Consider the following 22,619-nt stretch of genomic DNA (forward strand, 5'->3'; position numbering starts at 1 on the left):
GACATGCAGCAGTCAGCGTGTTGATAGGAAGCCAGATATGAAAATCTGGGCTGTGGCCAATGGGACCGGACTGAAGTAAACAATGTGATAGAGTTTACTTAGCGGAGTGGGAAAGGATCATCTCCGGTGCTGATCGAGTGTGACGTCACCTGGCTACAGCATCTGCCCCCCACAGCACAGCAGCATAGTGCAGCCAAAGCTTGGACTTTGGTGAGTGTTTTTGACTATTTTCCCATAAACTCCCCCCTACCAGAGGTTGCCCTTTTGTCCCCCCCCCCCCCCCCCCTTATCCAGCCCTCTCCTCTTCTCAGCAGACCTCAAGGACACATCAGTTTAAAACAACCCAAAGTGAAGCAGAGGGCAAGGACGCACAGCAGCTCAATTCAGGATGCAGCGATATCTCTCCCCCCCCCCCAATCCCGTTTCACAAACGCACAGAAACCTGGTAGTGGGTAAAAGGAAAGCTCCCGTGTGTTTATGCAGACAGTTTGACTCCAGCTGATACCCCGCCGATGACTTCTGGTGCAAACACACAGAATTAATCTGTAGATCCGCCTCAAACTTCCCGAAGTCTGACTGAAATCTTAAACAGCCTTCATGGCTGACATGTTGTATTCCCCTGGGAAACACAAGGCATTCAGCTGAAACACACTCTCTGACCTTTCCCTCAGGTAATGGGAAAAAATGATCTGAAGCCATTCATGGGCTTAATTTTTCTGGCTGCAAGTACAAGTAAGTATGCAAGTATGAGTGTTACAAATAACAGACAAAAACTCATAATTATCTTTTTAAACTATGCTCAGACAGTATGCTTTACTGTGTTACTTTTTCATTTCACACCGATTTAGGGTTTTTCCAACACTGCAATAGGTTCACTGAGGAGGATTTTTATCCATGCCCACCCGCTCCTGTCTGCGGGCCTTTCAAGAGGTTTATTGTTTCAAGAGAAAGTCAGAGCAAAAGCACTAAATTCATACTTTCTCAACAAAGTATACATTTATCAACATGCCAAGTGATGGGATCTGCACACCTTCCATGCATCCCATTGGTAAATGTCATACCTGCCATGCTATTTAATTATTTTAGCCTGCCTACAGTTACGCTATATGGCCAAAAGCACTGGGCTGCCTACAAATTACACCTACAGGAGCTATTGAAGCATGGAAACCCATATAATTTCTGTGCTGATGTTAATGCCAGAGGAGGTTTGGAGCGCTGGAGTTACTGAGTCAGAGCGCTGGTGACTTTTACACGCTCTACGCCTCAGCACTTTACGTGGTTTGCCCCTCTGCTGTGGTTTCTAAATGCTTTCGCTCTTCAATAATACCACTTACAGCTGATTATGGAATATCTGGGAGGGAAGAAATTTCACAAACTGGCTTGTGGTGAGGGTGGCATCCTATTACAATATCACACTCGCATCAAGTGAGCTCTTAAGAAACAACCCGTTTGTTCACAGATGTTTGTAAAAGCAGACTGAGTAGCTAGGTGCTTGATTTTATACAGTTGTGGCAAGATTAGGGGCTGTCCATGTAGTGTACTTTAGAACCTGCAAGCCACCTTGCAAGCCACCTCCACCCCAGCTACGCACATGAAAGCATGGCGAGGTCCCAGAACAGAGATGGATCTCCAAATTTAAATGACCCCAGCTTGAAAAGAAGTTTCTTTTGGCCATAGGGGTCCTTGCTCAATCAAAAGTGCATGCAGCCTATTTTGATTCCACAGTATTCAGCAGCTCCATAAACAGTCGGTTTATGGAGCTTTAAGATTAAAAACAGCTTCCTGCTGCGACCAAAAACAAGAGTGATAACAGCAAACTTAAACAGGATGGAAAATCAAGATAGTGGGCTGGAAGTTGATAAAACACTCAGTGGGAGAACTCTTTGAACTGCTTTCATCGGCTCCGTTAAATAATCTATTAACTGGAGCTACTTTAACTTTTACTGTATCGATCGCGTGTCGTGCTCCGCTTTAATGAATAAACTCTACTGACTCGACGTTCTCAGCTGTGTGTGCTGTCTATATTTGGACTAGTGTGCTAACTGTGTATTTCTTTTTGACAAAATTTGTCAAACTAATGTACTTGTGTGCAGGCCGGGTGGTGTTGCTGATCTACTGTTACTGGGTCTGTGCTTCCCCCAGTGTCTGTGTGGGTCAAAGGAGTTCATCCAGCTCATCCAGTAATCACAAGTGCAAAGACAGACGGACACACAAACACGAATGAGCAAACGCTTTCTCCCCTCCTGTTTCTGTTTTATCTGAGATCCATTAAGCTATTCATCTAGAGCACAAGCACTCTTGCCAATATGTTAATAGCACAAATACACACAGGCTCAAGCACATATTTCTAATTCTAATGACAAATACTGTTGATATCATCCCACAGCTGTGTTTCTCTCTTCTCTTTCCCTCCTCGATTCCCTCAGCTCCATGCAAGCAATATTCACCCTTCCTATTCGTTCAAATTCCTCAAATATCCGCTGAGCCTTTTCTCTTTCTTTGCCTCCAGCATTGGAAAACAAAGACAAGCTCCACTGCTGCGAACCTTTGCACACTTAACCAAAGAGTAAACAAACACACGGAGCTGCACACTTCTGTGTGAAGAAACAAAGACACGCACGCACGCACACGCACGCAAGCCACGTTGTCTCCGTTTGCTCCCAGCGGTCATGTGACAAAACACTCGCATCCCATCACCTCTCACCTCCCTCTCCCCGTCCTTCTTTCTCCTTCTTTATCTCACCCAGTAGGAATCCGTGTGCTTAGTCAGAGTTGGGAGGAGAAACTTGGCAGGAGAGGAGGGGAGAAAGGGAGATGTTGGACAAATGAGAAGAAAAACAGAGGAGGGAAAGTGTTCGGTGCAAAGAATCAAAGCAGATTGGGTTCCAGTCATTCTCTGTTTCTATTGACTCTCACCACCCTCGAAGCTGCATGCAGATGTTGGCCTGCTCAAACGACAGAGAGCAGGGATTGCGGTGGGCTGGGCAAGCAGCGCAGGTCAGCCGGGACACACTCATACCAGAGACATATTTAACTCACTCAAACACACATTCCCCCCCAACCCCGCCTCCCCCATCATACCATTTAATTCCCCCAATAAGCCTTTTATAACATTGATGCACTGTGCAGCTCACCACTAAACTACCATGTGTGTTGACTCAGTTCTCACCCTCAGTGAAAGGTTCCCAGTTGTACAATCGACCTATGAACTCATTGGTGTTAAAGGCCGCACACTGCTCCGCCCTGGAGTCCAGCGCACCTCCTCGGCACACCTGCAGGACAGAAACACCAAAGCAGACGGAGAGAGAGAGAGGTAAAACAATTAATGCCGCAAACTGAACTGATGTGAAAGACAACAGATTACACAGAGGGCTGTTTCTCTCCTAGTCCCTGGGGGAAGTAAGGGTGGAGTGAGGAAAAGTTGAGGACAAGCAGCTAATAAAGAAGGGAAGAATTAACTTGACATCACAGAGGTAAGCACAAACACGCTATGCTGTTATGGAGAAAAACTCACACAAGCACTCCCCATGCTGCTTTGGCCAGTGTGCGAGAGTATAAGAACCATATGGAAATAATAGATTTTTTGGAAACGGCTGCTCACATAAATCCACCGTGGCTTTCGGTGCATGGCCACAGAATGTGAGTGACTGTGTGAGCACATGTACGAGTGTGTGTCTATGCGTGTGTGTGTGTGTAAGAACACATGTCAAGCTTGTGCTCGCTTAAGAAGGGTCCTTGTGGAGCCGTATAGTGGAAACAGTTTTTATCATACATGCACTTAAACGACAGCTGAGACATCAGGCAGACACAACTCTGCTGGTTTACGCTGCAGCGGCTATGACTCGCTGAGGTTTGCTGTAGTCCACACACAAGTGTTTTTAAGAAGAAAAACCATTAAATGCTGCGCTAATCAGGAAAAATATTTGGAGTCAAAAAGTAAATTCAAATATTTGTATTAGACTGTAGTTTCTTCTTCACTGTAGCACATTTATCATCTTTACTGCCTTACGAAAAGGGCCTCAGTCCATGGCTCACATTAGAAACCTGCCTGGTTAAAAATGGTTATACAGTAAATGCTCAGCCTTAACTTGTCATAACTTTAAAATGCCACTAACTCATTGATTCAAGTTAATTAATAAGAAGTCAGTTAGCCCTACTTAGAATTAAGACTATAAATAGGAGGAAGTAGCCACAATAAGTGCAATTACTCATTTCCAGACATAAAGATTGACGTAGCTTCCAGGTTGTCTTACAGCTGCAGTCTTTTTAATGACCAGCAGGGGGCGACTCCACTGGCTGCAAAAAGATTTCCAGTTGTATGGAAGTCTAAGGGATCATATAACTCTTCATCTCACTTGCTCTTTGGCTTCAATAAATAGTTTCCAGATGATTTTGGGAATTAAGCCACTGGTTTAAAGTTGTGCTCGATATGACAAAAAGCTCATTTTTTAAATTATGATTCCCACTGTAGTCAAAAAGGAGGAGAGTTTGCTTTGCTATCAATCCATCCGTTTTCTGCTGCTTATCCGGGTCTGGGTCTTGGAGGGAGCAACCTAAGCAGAGATGCCCAGACCTCCCTCTTGCTGCCAGCTCCTCCAGCTCATCCTGTGGGGGGAGCCAAAGGCATTCCCGAGCAGGCTGAGATAATCTCTCCAGTGTGCCCTGGGTCTACAATGGGGTTGCTTCGTGGTAGGACATACCTGAAACACCTAAATTAGGAAGTGTCCAGGAGGTATCCTAGTCAGATGACCAAACAACCTCAACTGGCTCCTTCAAATGGAGGAGTAGCCGCTCTCCTCTGAGCCTCTCCCCGAGCTCCTTACCTTATCTCTACAGGAGAGCCCACACAGCCTTCGGAAGAAGCTCATTTCCACCATTTGTATCCACAATCTCATTCTGTAGGTCATTACTCACGTCTTGTGGCCATAGGTGAGGGTTGGAATGTAGATACTTAGACCCCTGCACTTGGGGCAACTCACGGAGTTGCAACTGAAACCTTTTCCAGCTGAGAACCAGACTTGGGGAGGTGGTTCTCATTCCTGCCGCTTCACACTTGGCTGAAAAACTGAGAGCGTAGACTCGCCACGTAATCCAGCCAAAAGAACCACATCATCCTCCAAAAGAGAGGTGATCCTGAGGCCACCAAACCAAAAAGCCCATGCCACTTGGCAGTGCCTTGAATCTCTGTCCATAAATGTTATGAACAGAATCAGCCTTTAAAGTGTGTTTGATAAGTTACTTGCCAGCAAGATCCATAATTTTAAGATGCCATGTAATGATTTCCTTTGAACACAGTCCTGTGATATTTTGTTTTAAAAAAATAATCCTTAATCACTCTGCATTTATCAATAGTCCTTCAGAAAAGTGCTGTAAAAATGAAAAAAAAAAAAAAAAACTACACCCTTTGCCTTTAAACAAGTGCCACTTGTCTTTGGTACACTTGCACAGCTTTTGAAGGTATTTGGTGAGTGTGTTAAAGTTGGAGAGCTCACAATCCCAGACTGACCGCATCACGCTGAGACCAGGGCTCAGTGAGGGCCAGACCATCTGCTACAGAACTATTTTTTCTTGTTTTTGCTGAAGATAGCTCTGTGTTTGGCATCACTGTCCTGTTGGAGAATAAATCAATGACCACAGATACCATCAACATCTAAAAGACGTGCAGGGCAGTGCATTTAGTCAGTAATATCTCTCTGCTTTTACTCGTACTCGTACACTGTTTTCATTTTTAGTTAAATAACAGGTTTTAAAACTCCCACCAGCTTCATCAGGTGTCACTTCTGTGGTAAACCACAATCACCCTGCCCGAGGAGTGTGCACACACACACACGCACACACACACACACACACACACACACACACACACACACACACACACACACACACACACACGAAGCTCTCAGATTTCCTTGGAACTCTAATCTGTCAGCTCTGCAATCTTCTTGTCTTTCATTTCTTACTTTCTTTGATTCGTTCCTCTTTTTCTTTCTTGTATTTTTTTTCTGAACCTCTCGTCACGCACACAGCTGTCACAAACAGCTGGAAAGTTCCTAGCAGCTCGTCTGGGGAGAGCGAATACTAAGGTTCAGACTCACACACAGAGCAACATTTCCCACGTGAACCATCCTCTGCGACAAAGTGTAAAAGATTCTCATGGATAAACCATCAAAGCATGCACTCTCTGATGCTGAACCCCCCCCCCCCCACATTTTCATACTGGTGTGTGAGTGTGTGTATCTGCGATGTCTCGTATTTCCCCTCTGTCAAAGTGTGAAACCAGCTCATGAAACTTTATGTGGTACGGCTTACCGCATGTCCTCGCTGCTCAAAAAACAGACTTAACCTGGCATAATTTATGGGTGATATGATACACATTTGGTTAAGGCCGCTTATAAAGGAATGTGTCGAGCCACAGCCACTGAATTTAGAACCGAATACGGGCTCCTTAAAGGTCAGCGCACGTATGCGACCTTATGTTTTCAGGGGACCGTGCAAATCTGCCCAGATTTGTGTGTGAAACACGGTTGGTTCTGGTTGTAAATATTTCTGCTGCACATAAACAAGCAGAGCCCTGTTTTAAACTGGATATGCTCCATGTCGCAGGGCATATGTGTTCGCCTGCAAACATTAAACGGACAACAGCCCCATAAACAAACACACATGTGCACAGGGTGTAGTGTGCAGACGTGGGATGCTACAGTACAGAAAAAAAGGGAAAAGGAATGTAAAAAGAAAGAATGTAAGATGGTAGGAGTGGATTCTGCTCTAAAAAAAAGATGTCTAGGGTGTGTAAGGATGTCAGCAAAGACAATGGACCGAAGGGAGAGGGGAGGAAAGCGGAGATGGTTTGAGGGGAAAAGCAGAAGAGAGAAGGCGACGTGCTCTCTGGTGTTTCATGGTTCTGGAGGATAATTTGTGTGTAATTGTAAGGAGTGGTATACTGTGAGCACAGGGCGAGGGGCGAATCTCCTCATAAGGGATGGAGGGGGGAAAAGGAGGTTATTAAATGGGCCAACAAGGCAAAAACACTTTCAAGATAAGGAATGATAGATGGAGAGATTCCCACACAGATCAGGTTAACCGGTGGGTTTGTGTAACACCTTGATTATCATCTGATTGCTTCTGTTTCTTTGCGTGTTTAATTTCCTTTGCAGATTACGGATCTCAGCAATTAACTTAAGAAATGCTGTGTTACAGAAATGAAGGCCAAAACCACTAATATGAGACTCAAATTCTACCAGAGTGGACTTTCCCACTCCCTCGCTGCTGAGTTTAATGAAATACTACCAAACATATCTGATAAAGTCAGAGCAGCTCAGAGATTGTGCTGTAAACACAAAAGAAATGAGGCAAGAGATCAAAAAAAATGTCTGCGACTGAGCGACAGACTAGCGTATAGCAGCAGGTGAGAGTAAAGTGAATGCAGCTGGAGAAAGAGGGACAGTTAGTGTTTTTTGTACGGTAGCTGTGAAGGTTATAGATGTGTTTTACTGCCCAGGCTGGGGGGGAGATCTGTGCGCAGCATATATAAGAACATGTGGAGCAGACGGGGTGACGGCTTTGTTCTGCACACACTCACAAAAATGCCACACAAGCCAAAGCCTCGAATGTAAAACAAACACCCAGATTACACTAATGAGTTCTGCAGAGGAACAAAATATGGAACCTTTTGCTTTTAGCCAGCTCGCGATATTTTGTAAAAGAAATGCGATTATGAAAACCACAATTCATTTAGTTCAGAAAGTTAAGATTACTTATACGCATTCTTAGGCCCCGTAGAGGAACGCAGCTTTAATTAACACGTCAACAACGAACCTGGCAGCTGAACACCGGCCAGAAGACATTAAATGCTGCAGGAGTCTCGGTCAATATTTTCTGAGCCACAGAAACACATCACACATTCACAACAGCCGAAGCCTTAACACAACACAGCTGAAACACACACTTACCACGGCAACGTGACTTAATCAATGATTTCATCTTTGAATACTTTGTTGCCTGTAAATGGATTGAATGAGCTGCAAAAACAAACTCTGTAGCTACCTTCTCGGATTTCACTGAAACATCTCAAAAGGTTATATTTATTTATCTGCAACTACCCTTACACATGTTTTATTTGTAATCACGTATAATGTGTCGTTTCATTGTGTGGCTGTCGGTATCGGTTTGTGTGTGTGATTTCTGTACACCCGCCTCTCTTGAAAAAGAGATCTCAGTCTGTTCAAACAAAGGATTTAAATAATAATAATGCTCATTATCATCATCATAGTCATCATTAACAGTCCCTGGAGCATTTGTGCTCAACTTTCCATACTCGGCACGCATTTGTTAAAGGAAAGTAGCACAAAAATACAGAAAAGTCTGTGTATCCAAGTTAAAATTAGAAGTTTTAGAAAAGTAAAACGTGATGTTTAATTTTAAGTGAGGATGTTGTTTAGGAATTAAGGTTTAAGGAGCCCAACTGATCGTTCATGAATAGGTGGTGGTGGTAGTTGGGGGTTGTGGGAAGATTGTCTGGCACCGTCCTGACCAACGCCATTGGACTATAGTACTGTTAACCCTACACTGGGCAGTTCCATTGGATAAAAGCTTGGACAGGACCATTAGGAATGCCACTTAGTAGATTTTCTATTTAGTACAGGTTTGAAGTACTTTTCCTTTAATTGGGTAATCTTTGCTGTGCTACTTTCTGCTTTTACTTCAAATGTTGTATTTTCTTCTCTACAGCATTTATTTTAAACCTTATTTATTTGTCTTCTGTTTATTACTTTGCTAATCCAAATAATCCAAATCCTGCATTATTTTAGATCAACCTATCCATTAAGATACTATAGTACACTTATTGATATACTATAAAAGCTGGAACGTTTAAGTGATATACACATCAACGAATACACATAAATCAATAATTATGATCTGATTATATACTGCATATGAATCTAAAAAGTGTCATTCGGCATAAGGGGTATGTTTACTTTAGTCACTTTAAATGATTGAATTTCTTATTAAATATTCTGATCCTCGACACGTCACCCCAGTTCAAACAAATCCTGGAAACAGCCCTGTGACCAATGCTGGATCCAGATGCAGGTTTCTGGTGTATCAATATGAATGTTCATACTTTATTAAGTTGAAAAGGGTGTATATTAACTTTCCAATGTCTCTTTGTTTCCGTTATTTGTCTTTTAGTTGCTTTCACTTTCACTTTAAACGTTAATTTTCTCACATATCTTGATTTGGTTTTACTTTCTGTTTTTGTTCTTTTCCCTCTTTTGCAACTGTTTGACTTTAATTACTGCCTGTGCCTGTGTCTCACCTCTGTGTGTATATATAATATGTATAATATATATAATCCTTTGTCAGACTGTCTGTTCTCTGTGCCTTCTTCTTGCCCAGATAATTAGATAAAGTTGAAGGCTGGATAAATACCTCTAACACCTCTCACAGTTTTGTTATGTTTAAAGAAATGTTATACTGCTGCATAATGGACACGATATACTCTGACACTGACAAGTGACAGGTCGAAATCCACCAATAACACAGGCCAAACCGCAGCTTGGTCGGGATCTACCTTTAGCGCCATGCGTGTCTCAGCAGAGAAACCTCTGAAGACACACTCCTATCATCTTGTTCATTGCTCATTTATTCACCACTGAAGCCCACGCCTGCACAGCTGGCAAAATCGCCTGAATACAGGTTAAGGCTGGCCGGTCATTCCTCAAGCATGACTGCAGCACAATGCAGACAAAACAACTGACGGCCGGCCCCTGCAGCCATGAATCACCTCGCAGCACGACTAATCAGTCTCTGCGTGCATGCAAATCCGTGACATACGCTGACATATGTGTGTGTATAGGTTTGTCCCGAGTGATTAACATTCTGTGCCTAATCTTGTGACCGAGGCCGTGTGCCGCCTCTTCATAGGGAAGCTTTCAGCTATGACCTGGCGGGGCGGGGGGTGTCATGAGTCCCCTAAAGGAAATACTTCTCACTAATCAAAAAACAGGCAACGAGTGAAGGCGGGAGAATGGCGAGTAACATTGATGCTGTCCTCGGGAGAAATGTGGGTTTGAGCAAAGAAAAGAAGAGAACACTGTGGCCACAAGATCAATAAACAAGTCCAAAGCTGTGCTCAAATGCCAGTTTCCATGCTTCACTTTCCATGTAGCAGCTCTACAAATCCACAACATATTTTTTAAACCAGAATGTTTTTAATACCTAGAAATCACCCTCACTTTCTTAATAACACCTGGACCTCAGAAAGAGAGAGCGACAGAGGCAGCAAGAGTCCAACCGTCTGAACCTGGAAATATTTGATCTCTATGTGAATTCACCTCCGAGCTGCTGATGCTTAATTTCATTCAGCTTCAAGAGCTGAGATGTCCCTGAGGGTGATGTAATATGGCATTTAGATTGTTTCTACTGGAACATCTTCTATATGACTTTGTAATATATATTTATGTCCTTGTTTTTATCTAATGAGCCTTTCAGCTTGAATTCCTTCAACATTTACTTGATTATCTTAACAAAGACGTAGATGGTGAGATTATTACAACTCTCTCTCAACTCTCGCTTTAGCTTTAAGTTTAGTTCTAGTTATCTGAGGACTGATGCTAAAAGTCATCTTGAGCATGCTGGGAGATGAAGGAGGCATCAGACAAAACTGCATTTCATTGGATGACCGTGCAAATAAGTGCGCAACCCAACAAATAACAACCTACATCGTTAATTAATGTTGAAATTCTTGAAAGCATGCAGCCATCAGCCAAATTTGATCAAAAAAGGCTTAAAAAGTTTATTGATTTGCCCCCAAATAAAAGTTTCTAAAGTTATATTTTTTTCTTTGGCTGTTGTACTTCTGTGGTTTTAATTCACAATTCTTCAGCTAACTAAACACAGACCGAAAGAGATCAAAGGAACATGAACGTAATCAGGACGCAGTAGCTGTTAAAAGCAGGCGAAGCAGGCAGCACCTGCTTTTCTGTTGTTTTCTAGAAAAGCAGGTAGCTCTGCTTGCTAATGCACTAAAGCACATAAAGCTCAGATCCCTGTGAATGAGTCTGTGTGGTTTCATGCCACAACCCACCACATCTGGGCCCGTTTGTCACTTCCTGGGAACCGCAGTGAGCGTGGCAGGGCCAGCACACACTCATTAGAGCTGAGGAGTGTGGCCCCTCAGCTCTGTTAGTCATAATATATTTTCTGTTTAATACCACTTCTGTAATGACAGAGTGTGATTAGATCATCTGACTTGCTGCAGCAGCCTGAAAACAGGAGTGTGCTTGTCTTGATGGCCAGAACGCACAGTGCTGTGTCTGTGTCGAGTCTCGAAACACCCCTCATTTCTTTATATTTTGCTTCCAACGAACCAGACTACTGTTTTTTTGGTGGTTTTGAGCGATAGTTTAGAAAATCTTTCAAAGTTCCCCATTTTCATTCCACTCCCTGTACCAGATCAGTTTCAGAGGATTTTTTTTAGTTTGTTAAGACACTTAACACTGACCTATGAATCATTCAACCATAAAAAAAAGCCCCTAACTTAGGATGAACCAGTGTTGTGTTTACACATAACACACAAAATGGGAAAGAACCATATTAAATTATATGTTTAGGGACTTTGTTTCCAGCAGCCTGTTAGAAAACCATCTTATTTGTTTCTATTTCTTTAATTGACAATACAAAAAAATGCAGTTTGACCAGAATAAAATTGTACTTATTTGTACAGCAAACAGAAGAACCTAGCTGAAAATTACTGGAAACTTATGGAGTGATTAATCTAAATTTGAAAAATCTGTGTTTCTAATCATCATAATATGTACAGAGGAGGTCAGGAGAGAGGGACGACAGCCGTCTATGAAAGGGCAGCATTTCTGCCAGTGCTGTTGGGGATCAGTACCAAAAGTATTCCAGGCATGTTTGTATATGTTGTAATAAATCAATACTATTTTGCATTTTCCTAGCAAATTGTAAAGAAATGAGGGGTGGTGCAAGACTTTTGCACAGTGCTGTGGAAGTGGGTCAGATATAGGAGTGAAATCAGTGAAATTTTAATACATAAAAGCATTATATGCATTATCTTTTGTGTTATTGTCTCATCAAGATGAAGAGTTCGGTTTGAGGAGGGTCATAAATAATGTTGCTTTAAGCCTGTGGTTCTCAAACTGTGGCTCTGTAACCGACGGGTGGGCACAGAACCACTGCAGGAGTTTTCTGATTTTACCTTAAATCTCACCTCAGAGCCTTTTGTTGGTGAGGACTGAAGTTTATCTTGGCTTCCAAATTGAGGAATACAGTAAAGGAAGAAACACTGGTTTAGGTCAATGACAAGAACAATAAATTAAGAGGAAACTGGATATAGAGAGAGGACACTAAACTAGGACTAATAAAACTGTGTTTTTTGGAAAGTGCGAGGTGGATGTCCTGCCGGTCGTGACTATAAATGACATCATTGGGTCTGAGGAGCGCTTCCTTGACTTTCTGGTGTAGAAGTATTCACTGTTAGTCATTCTACGTAAATATTTACACTCATGTAAAGCACAGAAAGAGGAACCGAGACAAGATGGAGCACTTAGACGATCGCAGAAATTTATTAGAAAGACCTCGGACAGGAAGAGACAGGAGGTGTCTTTGTGACGCGTCTGCTTCTAACTCTTTTTCCCCTCTTCTTCTTCTCAAATTTCACCTTCTCCTCCGCTCTTCCTCACACAGAATAACTTCTTCTCCTGTTACACACACACACGAACCCAAACTCTTTCTCTTGCTCACACACACACACACACACACACACACACACACACACACACACACACACACACACACACACACACACACACACACACACACACACACAAAGTTTTCCATGAATCTGTTTCTTCCTTTGACACAAACTTCGTCTTCCAGCAGAATCTTTTTCTTCCTCTCCATCCAAGTCAATTGTTTTGCTTCAGTGAACCACGCCTCCTTCTACACCTCTGTCCCCATCCTTCCACACCAAAACACTCATTCATTTTCCATCTCTCTGTCTTCACCGCCTTGCTCCCTCCCCACCTTTTTACTTCCCTTGCCCTTTGGCTCGCCCTCCCACTACTATGGGCACATTTTCTAAAAACAGTACTCCCTTTCACTACTACTTAACTGCGTCACTTCCTTTACCACCCTCCCCTTATTCCCTCGCTCTGACACTTACGCACACATCTTGCACATCTGACCTTTGGCCCTTCTCGCTTCCTCTGTCCCTCTCTTGGTTCCCCATTTGCTTCACTGCAACAGCCAGTCACACTTGCAATGTGCCTCAGGCACACCGTGTTTTGACAAACACACCTAATAGATAATAGCATGTGTCATTCTCCAGATCTGGCTCACTCCCTGAATTACAAACACACACATTATATATACAGGTCATACAAGCCTGGGCAAAGTCTTGCATTCAGCAGGACTTGAACCTATTTTTAAGACACATAAAACCAACAATCTACTGGAGCAGCAAGAGAGGCTGAAACAGAGGCTAATGTTGGGTAAATATGTAACCCAATGAGTCAGGCTCAGCCATCACAGGACTGCTATTAGCACTCTTGGCACACACAGGTCATGTATTCTGCCAGCTACTAAATCTGTTTTAAAATGGGGACGACTGAGCACTGAACAGGACACAGACAGAAGGAAAGAAAGATAGGGGGATAAAAGACAAGTGCAGAGAGGCTGCCAAATTATCTGCAGAGGGAAAAGTCAAGGGATTGTGAGTGCCAACGTGAGTGCCCCGTTCGAGTGTCTACTTCCACTCTGATGAGAGCAAGCTGTAGATGTGGACTGTGGGGGCAGGAGGGTGTAGGTGCGCATGTGAGTGTGGCGTTCATTGAGCCCAGTCTTATCACGTCCTCCTGCGCGCCCACTTAAGATAGACCTGCTGGAATAAATAACCCAGTCACATGTCACCCTGGGTATTTTTGCCGTGATTCGAGTGCTCAGTTTTGTTTAATCGTCTCTCCATCTGCAGAGGGAGAGGTTAGCTTTTACGCATGTATCTAAGGTTTAGTCCTCATATAATTCCAATCATTCTTTAAAGCAGCTGAAAAGCTAAGAAAACTGAACAATAGCTTTGGATACTTGTTGCCACGTGCACGAAAGCATTTTAATTTGATCCTCAGGTATCACACAGTGTCTATAAATCAGGTATTTTTATAAATGCCTGACTACAGTTAACGCTTTTTGGCTACTGGAGCTGAAATATGTAAATTTCCATGTGCTGTCGCCCTCTCCAGAGACCAGATTTGACTGATTGATAGTTGAGAAATGGCAGCGATGGCCGAAGGTTGTGTGGAAGTCTGCTGTTAATTTACAGCAGCCATAGCAAGAGGTGGAAAACGTCTAAGCTTGCCAATTGTAATCCTACCAGGCTGAATGCAGCTGATGGCTGAAAATACTATCATATGTGCAGAGCCTTTGTGCTTTGAGTTATTTTCCCTTTTTAAACAAGTAAGGTCAGCTTGAAATGGCACCATAGATACACCTAATACCTGCTGTACTGCTTGGAAACTTTATCCGCAATATTCACTCTAAATCTCACAATTAATTGAGTGAAATCAAGTGCAGCGTTCTCGCCTGAGTGAAGCCTGATTTGCTGCAAGGTCGACCCCAGATTCTCACCTGTGCGTTGACAGTGAGTTGGCCCATCTGGCACGAGCAGCCCGACGGTGTCTCTGGCTCCTCTTCTTGGCAGCTCTCTGCTCAGATAAAGCTCTCACTGTGCTGCACTGATAGGTATGGAGCAGGTCGCAACCCCAATCATAAGACGGCAATCAATGCAGGGCCCGAGCCAGATGTGCATTTGCCCAGAGTAACACCCACAGTGTTTATACTCACATGTATGTGTGCTGTAAAGACATGCACATGTGCTTAATTTTCTTGTGTAGTTTCACTGGAGTAAATGTGTGTTCTGGTTGTATCCCAGAATACACAAATGGCATGGCGTAGCGGAAGCAGTAGGAGGCATTTTCCGTCTCAGTGCTCAGAGACAACCAGCTACTGTTGGAACTGGAGAAACTGGAGAATAGTCTACCTATCAAATATTCACTGCACGCATACGAAGCGAGCGCGACTGTAGACTGAATGATTGGGTGTGAAGCCGGTATATTAAGTGGAAAATTAATTGTGTGTTGAAGACTCACAGGTGAAGATTTGGACACAATCTTTAGGTCTTACCTGCGAGAAACACCTGCGGTACTCCTTCTCCGGCCCTGCGCATGTGTACGTGCGAGGAGCCCCACCTTCTCTGCCTGACTCCATCCCCAGGTGTGAGACGTGCGGGTGCTGTAAGGGGTAGATGCTTCCGGCAGGTGGAGCTTGGGGACTGAAGGCCGGGTGGAGCTCCCTGTCTCTGTGCACAGGGCTGCTGCGGTGGAGAGGTGGGGAAAAAGGTGAACCGGCTGCAGGGGAGTAGGGCCGCGACAGAGGAGGGACAGGTGGAGGTGGGGCAGTGACGGAGCTCCAGTCAAACCGTTGGCGGCTACTGAAGACAGACGGTAGCGAGGAACGTGATAAGGGACGAGAGGGTGGGACTTGCCCTCTGGCCCTCCCGTGCTGTGTATGGGTGTGAGAGGGTCGCAGCAGAGGGCGGATGGTGGGAACTGTGGGCACCTTCTCTGCGGCAGGTGTCTCAGAAATCTCCCGCTCTGCATTCTCCTCCTCCTGCCTGTCCCTTTCACCCCTCTCAGCCTCCTCTTCCTCTCCCCTGTTACTCTCTGTGATGTCCTCAGGAGCAGCCTGTTCGGGCGCTACTGTGGCATCTTCAGTGCCGTTCACAGTGTGGCGAGCTTGGCGGTTTTGACGATGCAAAGGCAGAGAGAAGGGAACTCTGCCGTATCCAAACTGACCTGGACGGATGCTGGAAGACCTGAGGGTCAAAAAGAAAAGGCAGATGAAGAAGAGGAAGGAGAAGAGACAGAGAGGCAGAGTAAATTTATTATAAACGACACACAACCAGCAGCCTGTGGTGAGCGGGAAGGGTGATGCCTTGCCTGTCTGGATGACAAAAAACAGACGTAATGATGTAATAATACAGTAGATACCAGAAACAGAGATGGGCAAGTTCCCAAAGCTTGAAACATAATAACAAACCCTGTAATGCTTAAACAATGTCAGCGGTTTAACTAATGGCACCTGAATGAAGCCTCAACATGTCAGTCGAACATTACTCTGAAAACAAACCGGCAGTTTCTTTCATCTTTGTAACATCACACCTTCCCTCACGCCCAGTGATCAATCTTTTCTTGTGTTTTTGTCCACGGCGATGCTGTTGTTCCCCATCCAAACAACCGAGTCCGTCTATTTATCCTAAACAAACCGCCGTTGCTACTGCCAGCGATGCAAAACTCACTTCCTTTGACATTTTCCTGGAAAAAGCGAACTCAAGAGTGCTGAGTAAGGCAAAATGTAAATGTTCTGTTTTTTGGGTTTTTTTGATACGTGCCATAACTGTGATGGAAAGAAGCTTACGTAGATTAGCATCCTTAAATTTGGACCTTGTTTTTCTTGACTTGGTGGTTTATAGGTCATCATCCTCAAGGTGTTTTGTTACGCTGTTACGTCACAACTGGGTGGGTTACAGGTGCAGTGGTGCACCCAAACTGTTGCTCTTTAAGTAAAATTAGCTGTGTTTTTTGGTCTTTTTTTAAAATCACTAACCTTCTTGTAGGTAAACCCTCCCGGCTGGTGGAGACCGACCTTCTGCTCCCCCCTCCTCCTGCTCTCAGTGCTCCAGGATTGGTTGGTCGCCTGATGACCCGTGCTGGCTGGTTGTAGCCGTGTGCTGGCGCCCGGTAGGGAGATCTGAAAACAGGAGGCACGGGGTCTTGATTGTTTGAGGAGAATTCTGGCTGGTACAAAGGAGGTGATCGATTGGTTTGCGCTGGTATGGGAGGCCCTCCTCCTCCTTCAGCGGGTGTGTCCCGATAAAGAGGCAATCCTGGGTTTTGATTGGTGGAGACTGACGTAGAGCGATAAGGCAGGTGGTGCTGCCCAGGGTAACGAGGAGGATAATAGGGACGCACAGGTGAGACGGCAGGATCTCCGACGCCCCCGGGAAGATAACCTGCCCAGTTTGGTGGAGAGTGGGATAGTGGAGGGGCCTGCGGAGGAGGTGGAGGTAAACACTTCCTGCTCCTCTGTGAGATGCCCACGCCACAGGTTTGAGAGCATTCTGACCACTCCCCCCATGTTGACCACACGCCCGCTGCAGGCTCAAACACCTGTCTAGACCTTCGACCTGCCACCTGAGACACAAACACACACAAGCTGTCAATAAAAAGCGGTGCCAAGATCAGACAGACATCTTAAAATCTCATTCAACGGAAGAAAATCCAAACAGGAGTATCAAAGATAAACGATGATGATAATACTAATACTACTACTACTAATATTAATAATAATTGCATTATATCAAAGAGAGCAAGTGTGACATATATGAAGCAACAATTTATGATTTAAACAAACATAATAAAACTGTTTCTGATGAAGTGATCACCTTTACTGACATACTCAAGCTACTCTTCCAAAGAGCAAAACCTTGTTGTCAAATTTTAAAGATGTCTTGAACAAAAGTTCTCTGGTCTTAATATCTTAATAGAATTATGAATGCAACAAAGTACCATCCGATTTTAATCCACCATACAATACCATCAGGTAAGGATCTGATTGGCAACAGCTTCGTTTTTCAGCATCACAACGATCCCACACTGCAAATACACTAAAAACCCTCCCCACAACCCGGACCTCCACTTTACTAAAAAGTGTTGGATCATCTTGACAGAGAACAGAACAAAAGGCAGCCAACATCCAAAGAAGAGCTCTTCAAGAGTCCTTGAAGAAGTCTGGAGAACTATTCCTGAAGACTACTTACAGACGCTGTGAGAAAGCTGCCTCAGAGAGTTCATTCTGTGTTTAAGAATAAAGGTACCAAATCTTGACTTACAAGCTCATGAGAATTGCACAAACTCTAATATACTGTATTTCTACATTCTATGTTTCAATAAACTGCTGCAGCTATTTAGTTTTTTAAAGATTTGAATGTCAAAAAAGTCTATAAAGGTAAAAGAAAATTTGCTAAGTATCTAAAGTGCTCCAATAAACCACTGCAGCAGCTGCACCTCTGACTCAAAGGGTGAAACTTGCAAACCCTGACAATAATTTAAAGAAGTTCTTAACTCAGTAATAACTGCCATTGCAAAATCCAAACTGTCTCGAAATCCTTTTTCTTCACAGAAACAGAGTTCACTGATGAGCTATAGTCTCATGAATTTCCTTCCTCTGGGGCCAAAATATAAATCCTACACATACTATCCTTCGCCGAGGCTTAGGAGAGACTCGGGCACCTGCCAGCAGCTTGTGAGCAGGAGGAGCCGGCGTCGTATGGACGCACTGCAGAAATGACAAAAATCAGGGCTGATTGCTCTGTGCAGTCTTGTTTGTACATATGAATGTGTGTGAATGCATGTATGTCGGTGCCAGTTCAGGCTTTGCTCTCTTCCTCTGTGGTTATAAAGAAATGTTTCTCCTCTCGTTTCATAACTGAAGCACTGGCCTGGTTGGCAGACCTGCAAACATGCGAGCTGAACAAAAGTTTCCATTGAGAACGAATCAAAACGTGAATCTGTGCTCTGCTTCTCTCCTCTCTCTTTCCAAGTGTGTAAATGCATGTCTAAATTGGCAGAAATGTGCAAGTAAACATCTTGTACAAACTGTTTGTGGACAGAGGAGAGAGGGGACAAATGTAAGCCTGAGCGCATGTGCGGGCATGCTCTGATCCTCCAGTTCGCCACCAGATTATAAAAAAAAAGAAAGTTCCTGTCTTGGTCTGGGGTAACATGGCAGGAGGGTGGGAGAAAAAGAAAGAGAAAGAAGTGAGGAGGATGAGGAGGCGGTCGAGACGCGCATGTGTGTGTGTGGCAGTGGGGAGGCGTGCGCTGTCGTAATGAGTGACATCAAACACAGCTGCCACATAACTGGGACCATTAACGAGCTCCGTGCAGTGACCCCCACAGCAGCCACCATCGACCTCTGGAGCTACTGGTTAAACTCCAGCGACACTGCTCCTCTACCAGGCCTGGACCAGTCAGGGGTGCAGATATGTCTTCCCTCCGCGCAGTCATTTTCCAAGATCACACTGGTGGGACTTTGCCCTTTAAAGCCGTTTTTTTAAAAACAATATTCACACGGCCAGATTACAGTTAAAGAGTGGCTTTAATCATTAGTAGCACTGTGGGTTTCCAGTGGAAGAGAACTTTTTCCTCCTTCTTTCATCTTACGCTTTCATCTTATTGCCAGAGAGACACATTTTGGCTTGTGGCCTTCAAGATAAAAATGCAGCTCTTTACAAAGAACATTCACGTGAATAAAGTGCTAACAATGATGCTAAAAAAGGGAGAAAGAAATGTGCACATGTACAATACAGTACAAATGAGAGGAGTCTGACACAAAGGTCAACGAAGCGACGCACAAATTGGACGACTGATTGAATATAACACTGATCATTATAAGTCAGTAAGCTTTGGTTCTTATGGTTGTTGTATGTTTCAAGAGACGTTCTTTCCAAAGATGTGCTGCTTCATAGGTAGAGAAGCATCTTTGTCCTCCTGTGTGGTGAAACGCAGGTGTGATGTTCACCTGAAAGAAGCTAATGCCACAGAGAACTCATCCAATAACTAAAGCTGAACCTGGCTCTACTTTTACAGCTATGCAACAGGTCCATCATCATCATGCTTGGCATTAAAAGCAGTTTTATTAATAATGTAGTTTTTTTTTTAACCTATTTAGCTTGCAAATGTAGCAATAAAACAGTAATGAGCAACTAGTTTCCAATGTGGTGCTGTGTGTTGCTGAATCTGTTTACTCTGTAATGAATTTTTGGGCCAAGCAGCACATGTCCTCTTTGGTCTTAGCCTGATCATCTGTTAAATTCATCTTCAAAGTGCTAAAAATAGGGTTGCTGTTCTTGTTTAATTAAAAGATGCTGAGATCTGTAGTGAATTGCAAACTTTAGTCTCCAGCATTTCTCCCCTGACTGCCTTTTCTCGCCTAGTTGCAGTACGAGGATGCTAAAGTAAATCATAGAGGGAATGTTAATCCCCCCAAAACTCTTAATTTGTTCAGTTTTGACTGGTAAAGTCTCACAATAGCTGCATAAAGCATGATGACTACATATTTTGCTATTTGTCTTTCACTGGACGTCCTCACGGGCAGTAAGGACAGGATGGACGCCTTCATGTCCTGTAACTCTTTCAGTGTACATGAGTATGTGAGTGACGTTTAAGAGAAGGTGAACCTGTCCTTTCAACTGCTGTCACCTTTCACCCCTCTGAAGTGAAACTGTTGTGTTGAGCTAACTTAACGATCTAATGGCTCATGGCTCACCTTCCTCTTGGCAGTCCTGGTCACGGAGGTCGTGACCACCACAAAGCTCCACAGCACATAGAGCCTGGAGGGACAAAGAATAGAGGGTAAAAAAGTGGGAGATATACAGGATTTAAAATATCAGCAGGTTGAATGAGGTCTTTTGTAAAGCACGCAGTTAATCCATGACCTGCTATATAATGTTCAGACTTAAAGACTTTCATTAGTCCCTGTTGAGGGATTGTCAGCTTTCTTAAACTTTTCCTTCAGTGTACATTTGTTTTAAAAGGTGTTACAAGTGTTACCCAAACACCTTATTAAATGTTCCAGTGACCTAAGTGTACTTTACCAACCAATTATGCCCCTTTCTCCCCCACTCTGGGTGGCCTGTGGGCTCAAATGGGTGTGAACAAAAGTTTCTTTTTCCCCCTTCAAGGATCACAGGCAAGCATCTCAATCAATCTGGGAAAGCCTGGGAGGTGCTAACAAACTAATGGGTTTTAACAGCAAGCATGTTTTCCCTCTGCATGCCTCTCCCTGCGTGTGTACACACCCTGAGGATGTGGTTTTTAGAGACACACACACAGCTGCCACGCTCTCGGGCTCAATAAGTTGCAACATCCGAAATCATCTTGTAATTTCAGCTACTTTTAATTCGAAGGTGTGACGTTCAAAGACGTGCTGTATGGCTGGGGTGGCTTTGGAGTTGTTGAATTGGGCATGAAGCAACAACTGGGGATTATGTTGAGTCGCTGACTGGGCTGGGCAAAAGCTGTTCACCTGAAAAAGTAGTTTAAATCCTCACATGAGTCGTAGAAGTCTCACTATTCATTGAGAAAGGAAAAAGGAAAAAAAGACAGATAATACACTTGTTTCAAAGTCTGTCTATAATTATCATAGAAACCGAGACAAGTGTATTGAAACAAGAGGGATAAATTCTTTCCATCTGACAAGGAAAATAGCGAGAACACGATCCTAAACAACTTGCTAAGATGGACCTTTCAGCGCTCACCACCAGAACCAAACCATCCCCACAATCACCAGTCCGCAAGCCACATGTAGTCAGAGTAATTGGTCCCTTCTACCCAGTGTGGTGCACCGCCGCGGTCTCTGGAAGTTTCCCCACACCAGACTACACAATTACCCCCGAAAAACACAAAGATCCCGCACAACAGAGCCGCTCAGGCCGAAGTAAAGACCCCCTACGCGGGTCCACGTTTCCCTCGCCGCTACAGTGGCACATTGTAGAATAACCTCAGAGCAGCGGGGACAGGGGAGCAGAGGGAGAAAGAGAATTATATCAGTGGAGAAAACTCCCAAAAATCTGCCCCGAGGAGACAGAGGGAACTCCGAGCTAAAAAAAACAAAAAACAGTCGCCTTTGGGTGAATTCCTTTCAGATTACCTGGACAGCGCCCAGTGCGCAACAAGAGGACATCGTGCGTAAAACCGCAAACTTTACCACAAAACAAAAACAACTTTCTGAAACAACTCTGCGCACAAAGTTGGACTCAGTCTCCCATGTGGTGTTTTCTACGGACAGACCGAGAGAAGCAGCAGGGTGCAGCAGACGTGAAGAAGTTTTACCTGAACAGCAAACCGAGCTGCATGCTCCAAGAGTCTCCCGCACGGTCCCGACTCCGCTCACAGATAATAATTATCAGTCCAGTTTAGTTGTCTAATCCGATCTGCGGAGCCCTGAAAGAAACGTGATAAAGTCCTGCGAGGACTTCAGCTCTCTTCTCTCTCTCTCTTCTCTCTCTCTCTCTGTCCCCTTCCTCCTGTCACAGTCACTCCCCGTGATTTCTGGAGAGTGGGAAGAGTTTCGTTTTTTTCTCTTTCAGTGCCGTTCACTCGACAACTTCTTTGGGTTCTTAATATAAACTAGTGTGACGCCTGACAGCGCCAGGGGGGGGGGGGCACGGGAGAAAGAGAGACAGAGAAGGGGTGGGGGGGGGGGGGGGGGGGGGGGGACAAAAAATGGACAGATTACACAACTTTCTCACACACTCTCCCTCTCTTTCACACATGAAAAACAACCTCCCCACCCCACCCCCACCCAGCCTAAAACGCGCTCATAACGCACACTCACTATGGGCCCTGACTGAGCTATAATAACTCTTAGAGCCGCTTTCTTAGTTGCTCAATCTAACATAAGAATGCCCCATTGTGCTTGGTCACACTGATCAGTAGTAATGATCTAAACACTGTCAGGAACAACCCTGAGCTGGCAGCATC

General features: G+C 44.2%; 1 protein-coding gene across 1 annotated transcript in view; it reads right to left on the reverse strand.

The window, feature by feature from the left end:
- Window positions 1-22,247, reverse strand: part of adamtsl4 (ADAMTS-like 4) — a 35,443-nt gene extending 13,196 nt beyond the window's left edge. The window contains exons 1-5 of the mRNA XM_086311676.1: window positions 21,969-22,247; window positions 20,404-20,467; window positions 16,681-17,267; window positions 15,199-15,889; window positions 3,170-3,272 (exon numbers count right to left, since the gene is read on the reverse strand). Of these exons, the coding sequence (XP_086167802.1) occupies window positions 3,170-3,272; window positions 15,199-15,889; window positions 16,681-17,267; window positions 20,404-20,467; window positions 21,969-21,991 (1,468 nt within the window). The 5' untranslated portion in view covers window positions 21,992-22,247. The remainder of the gene's footprint in view (window positions 1-3,169; window positions 3,273-15,198; window positions 15,890-16,680; window positions 17,268-20,403; window positions 20,468-21,968) is intronic.
- Window positions 22,248-22,619: the final 372 nt, after the last annotated feature.

Source organism: Aulonocara sp. 'chitande type north' Nkhata Bay, linkage group LG11 (assembly GCF_057382095.1).
Source record: "Aulonocara sp. 'chitande type north' Nkhata Bay isolate Kocher_YH1m ecotype deep benthic linkage group LG11, A_spYH_male_GT1.1, whole genome shotgun sequence".
Taxonomy (NCBI): Eukaryota; Metazoa; Chordata; class Actinopteri; order Cichliformes; family Cichlidae; genus Aulonocara; species Aulonocara sp. 'chitande type north' Nkhata Bay.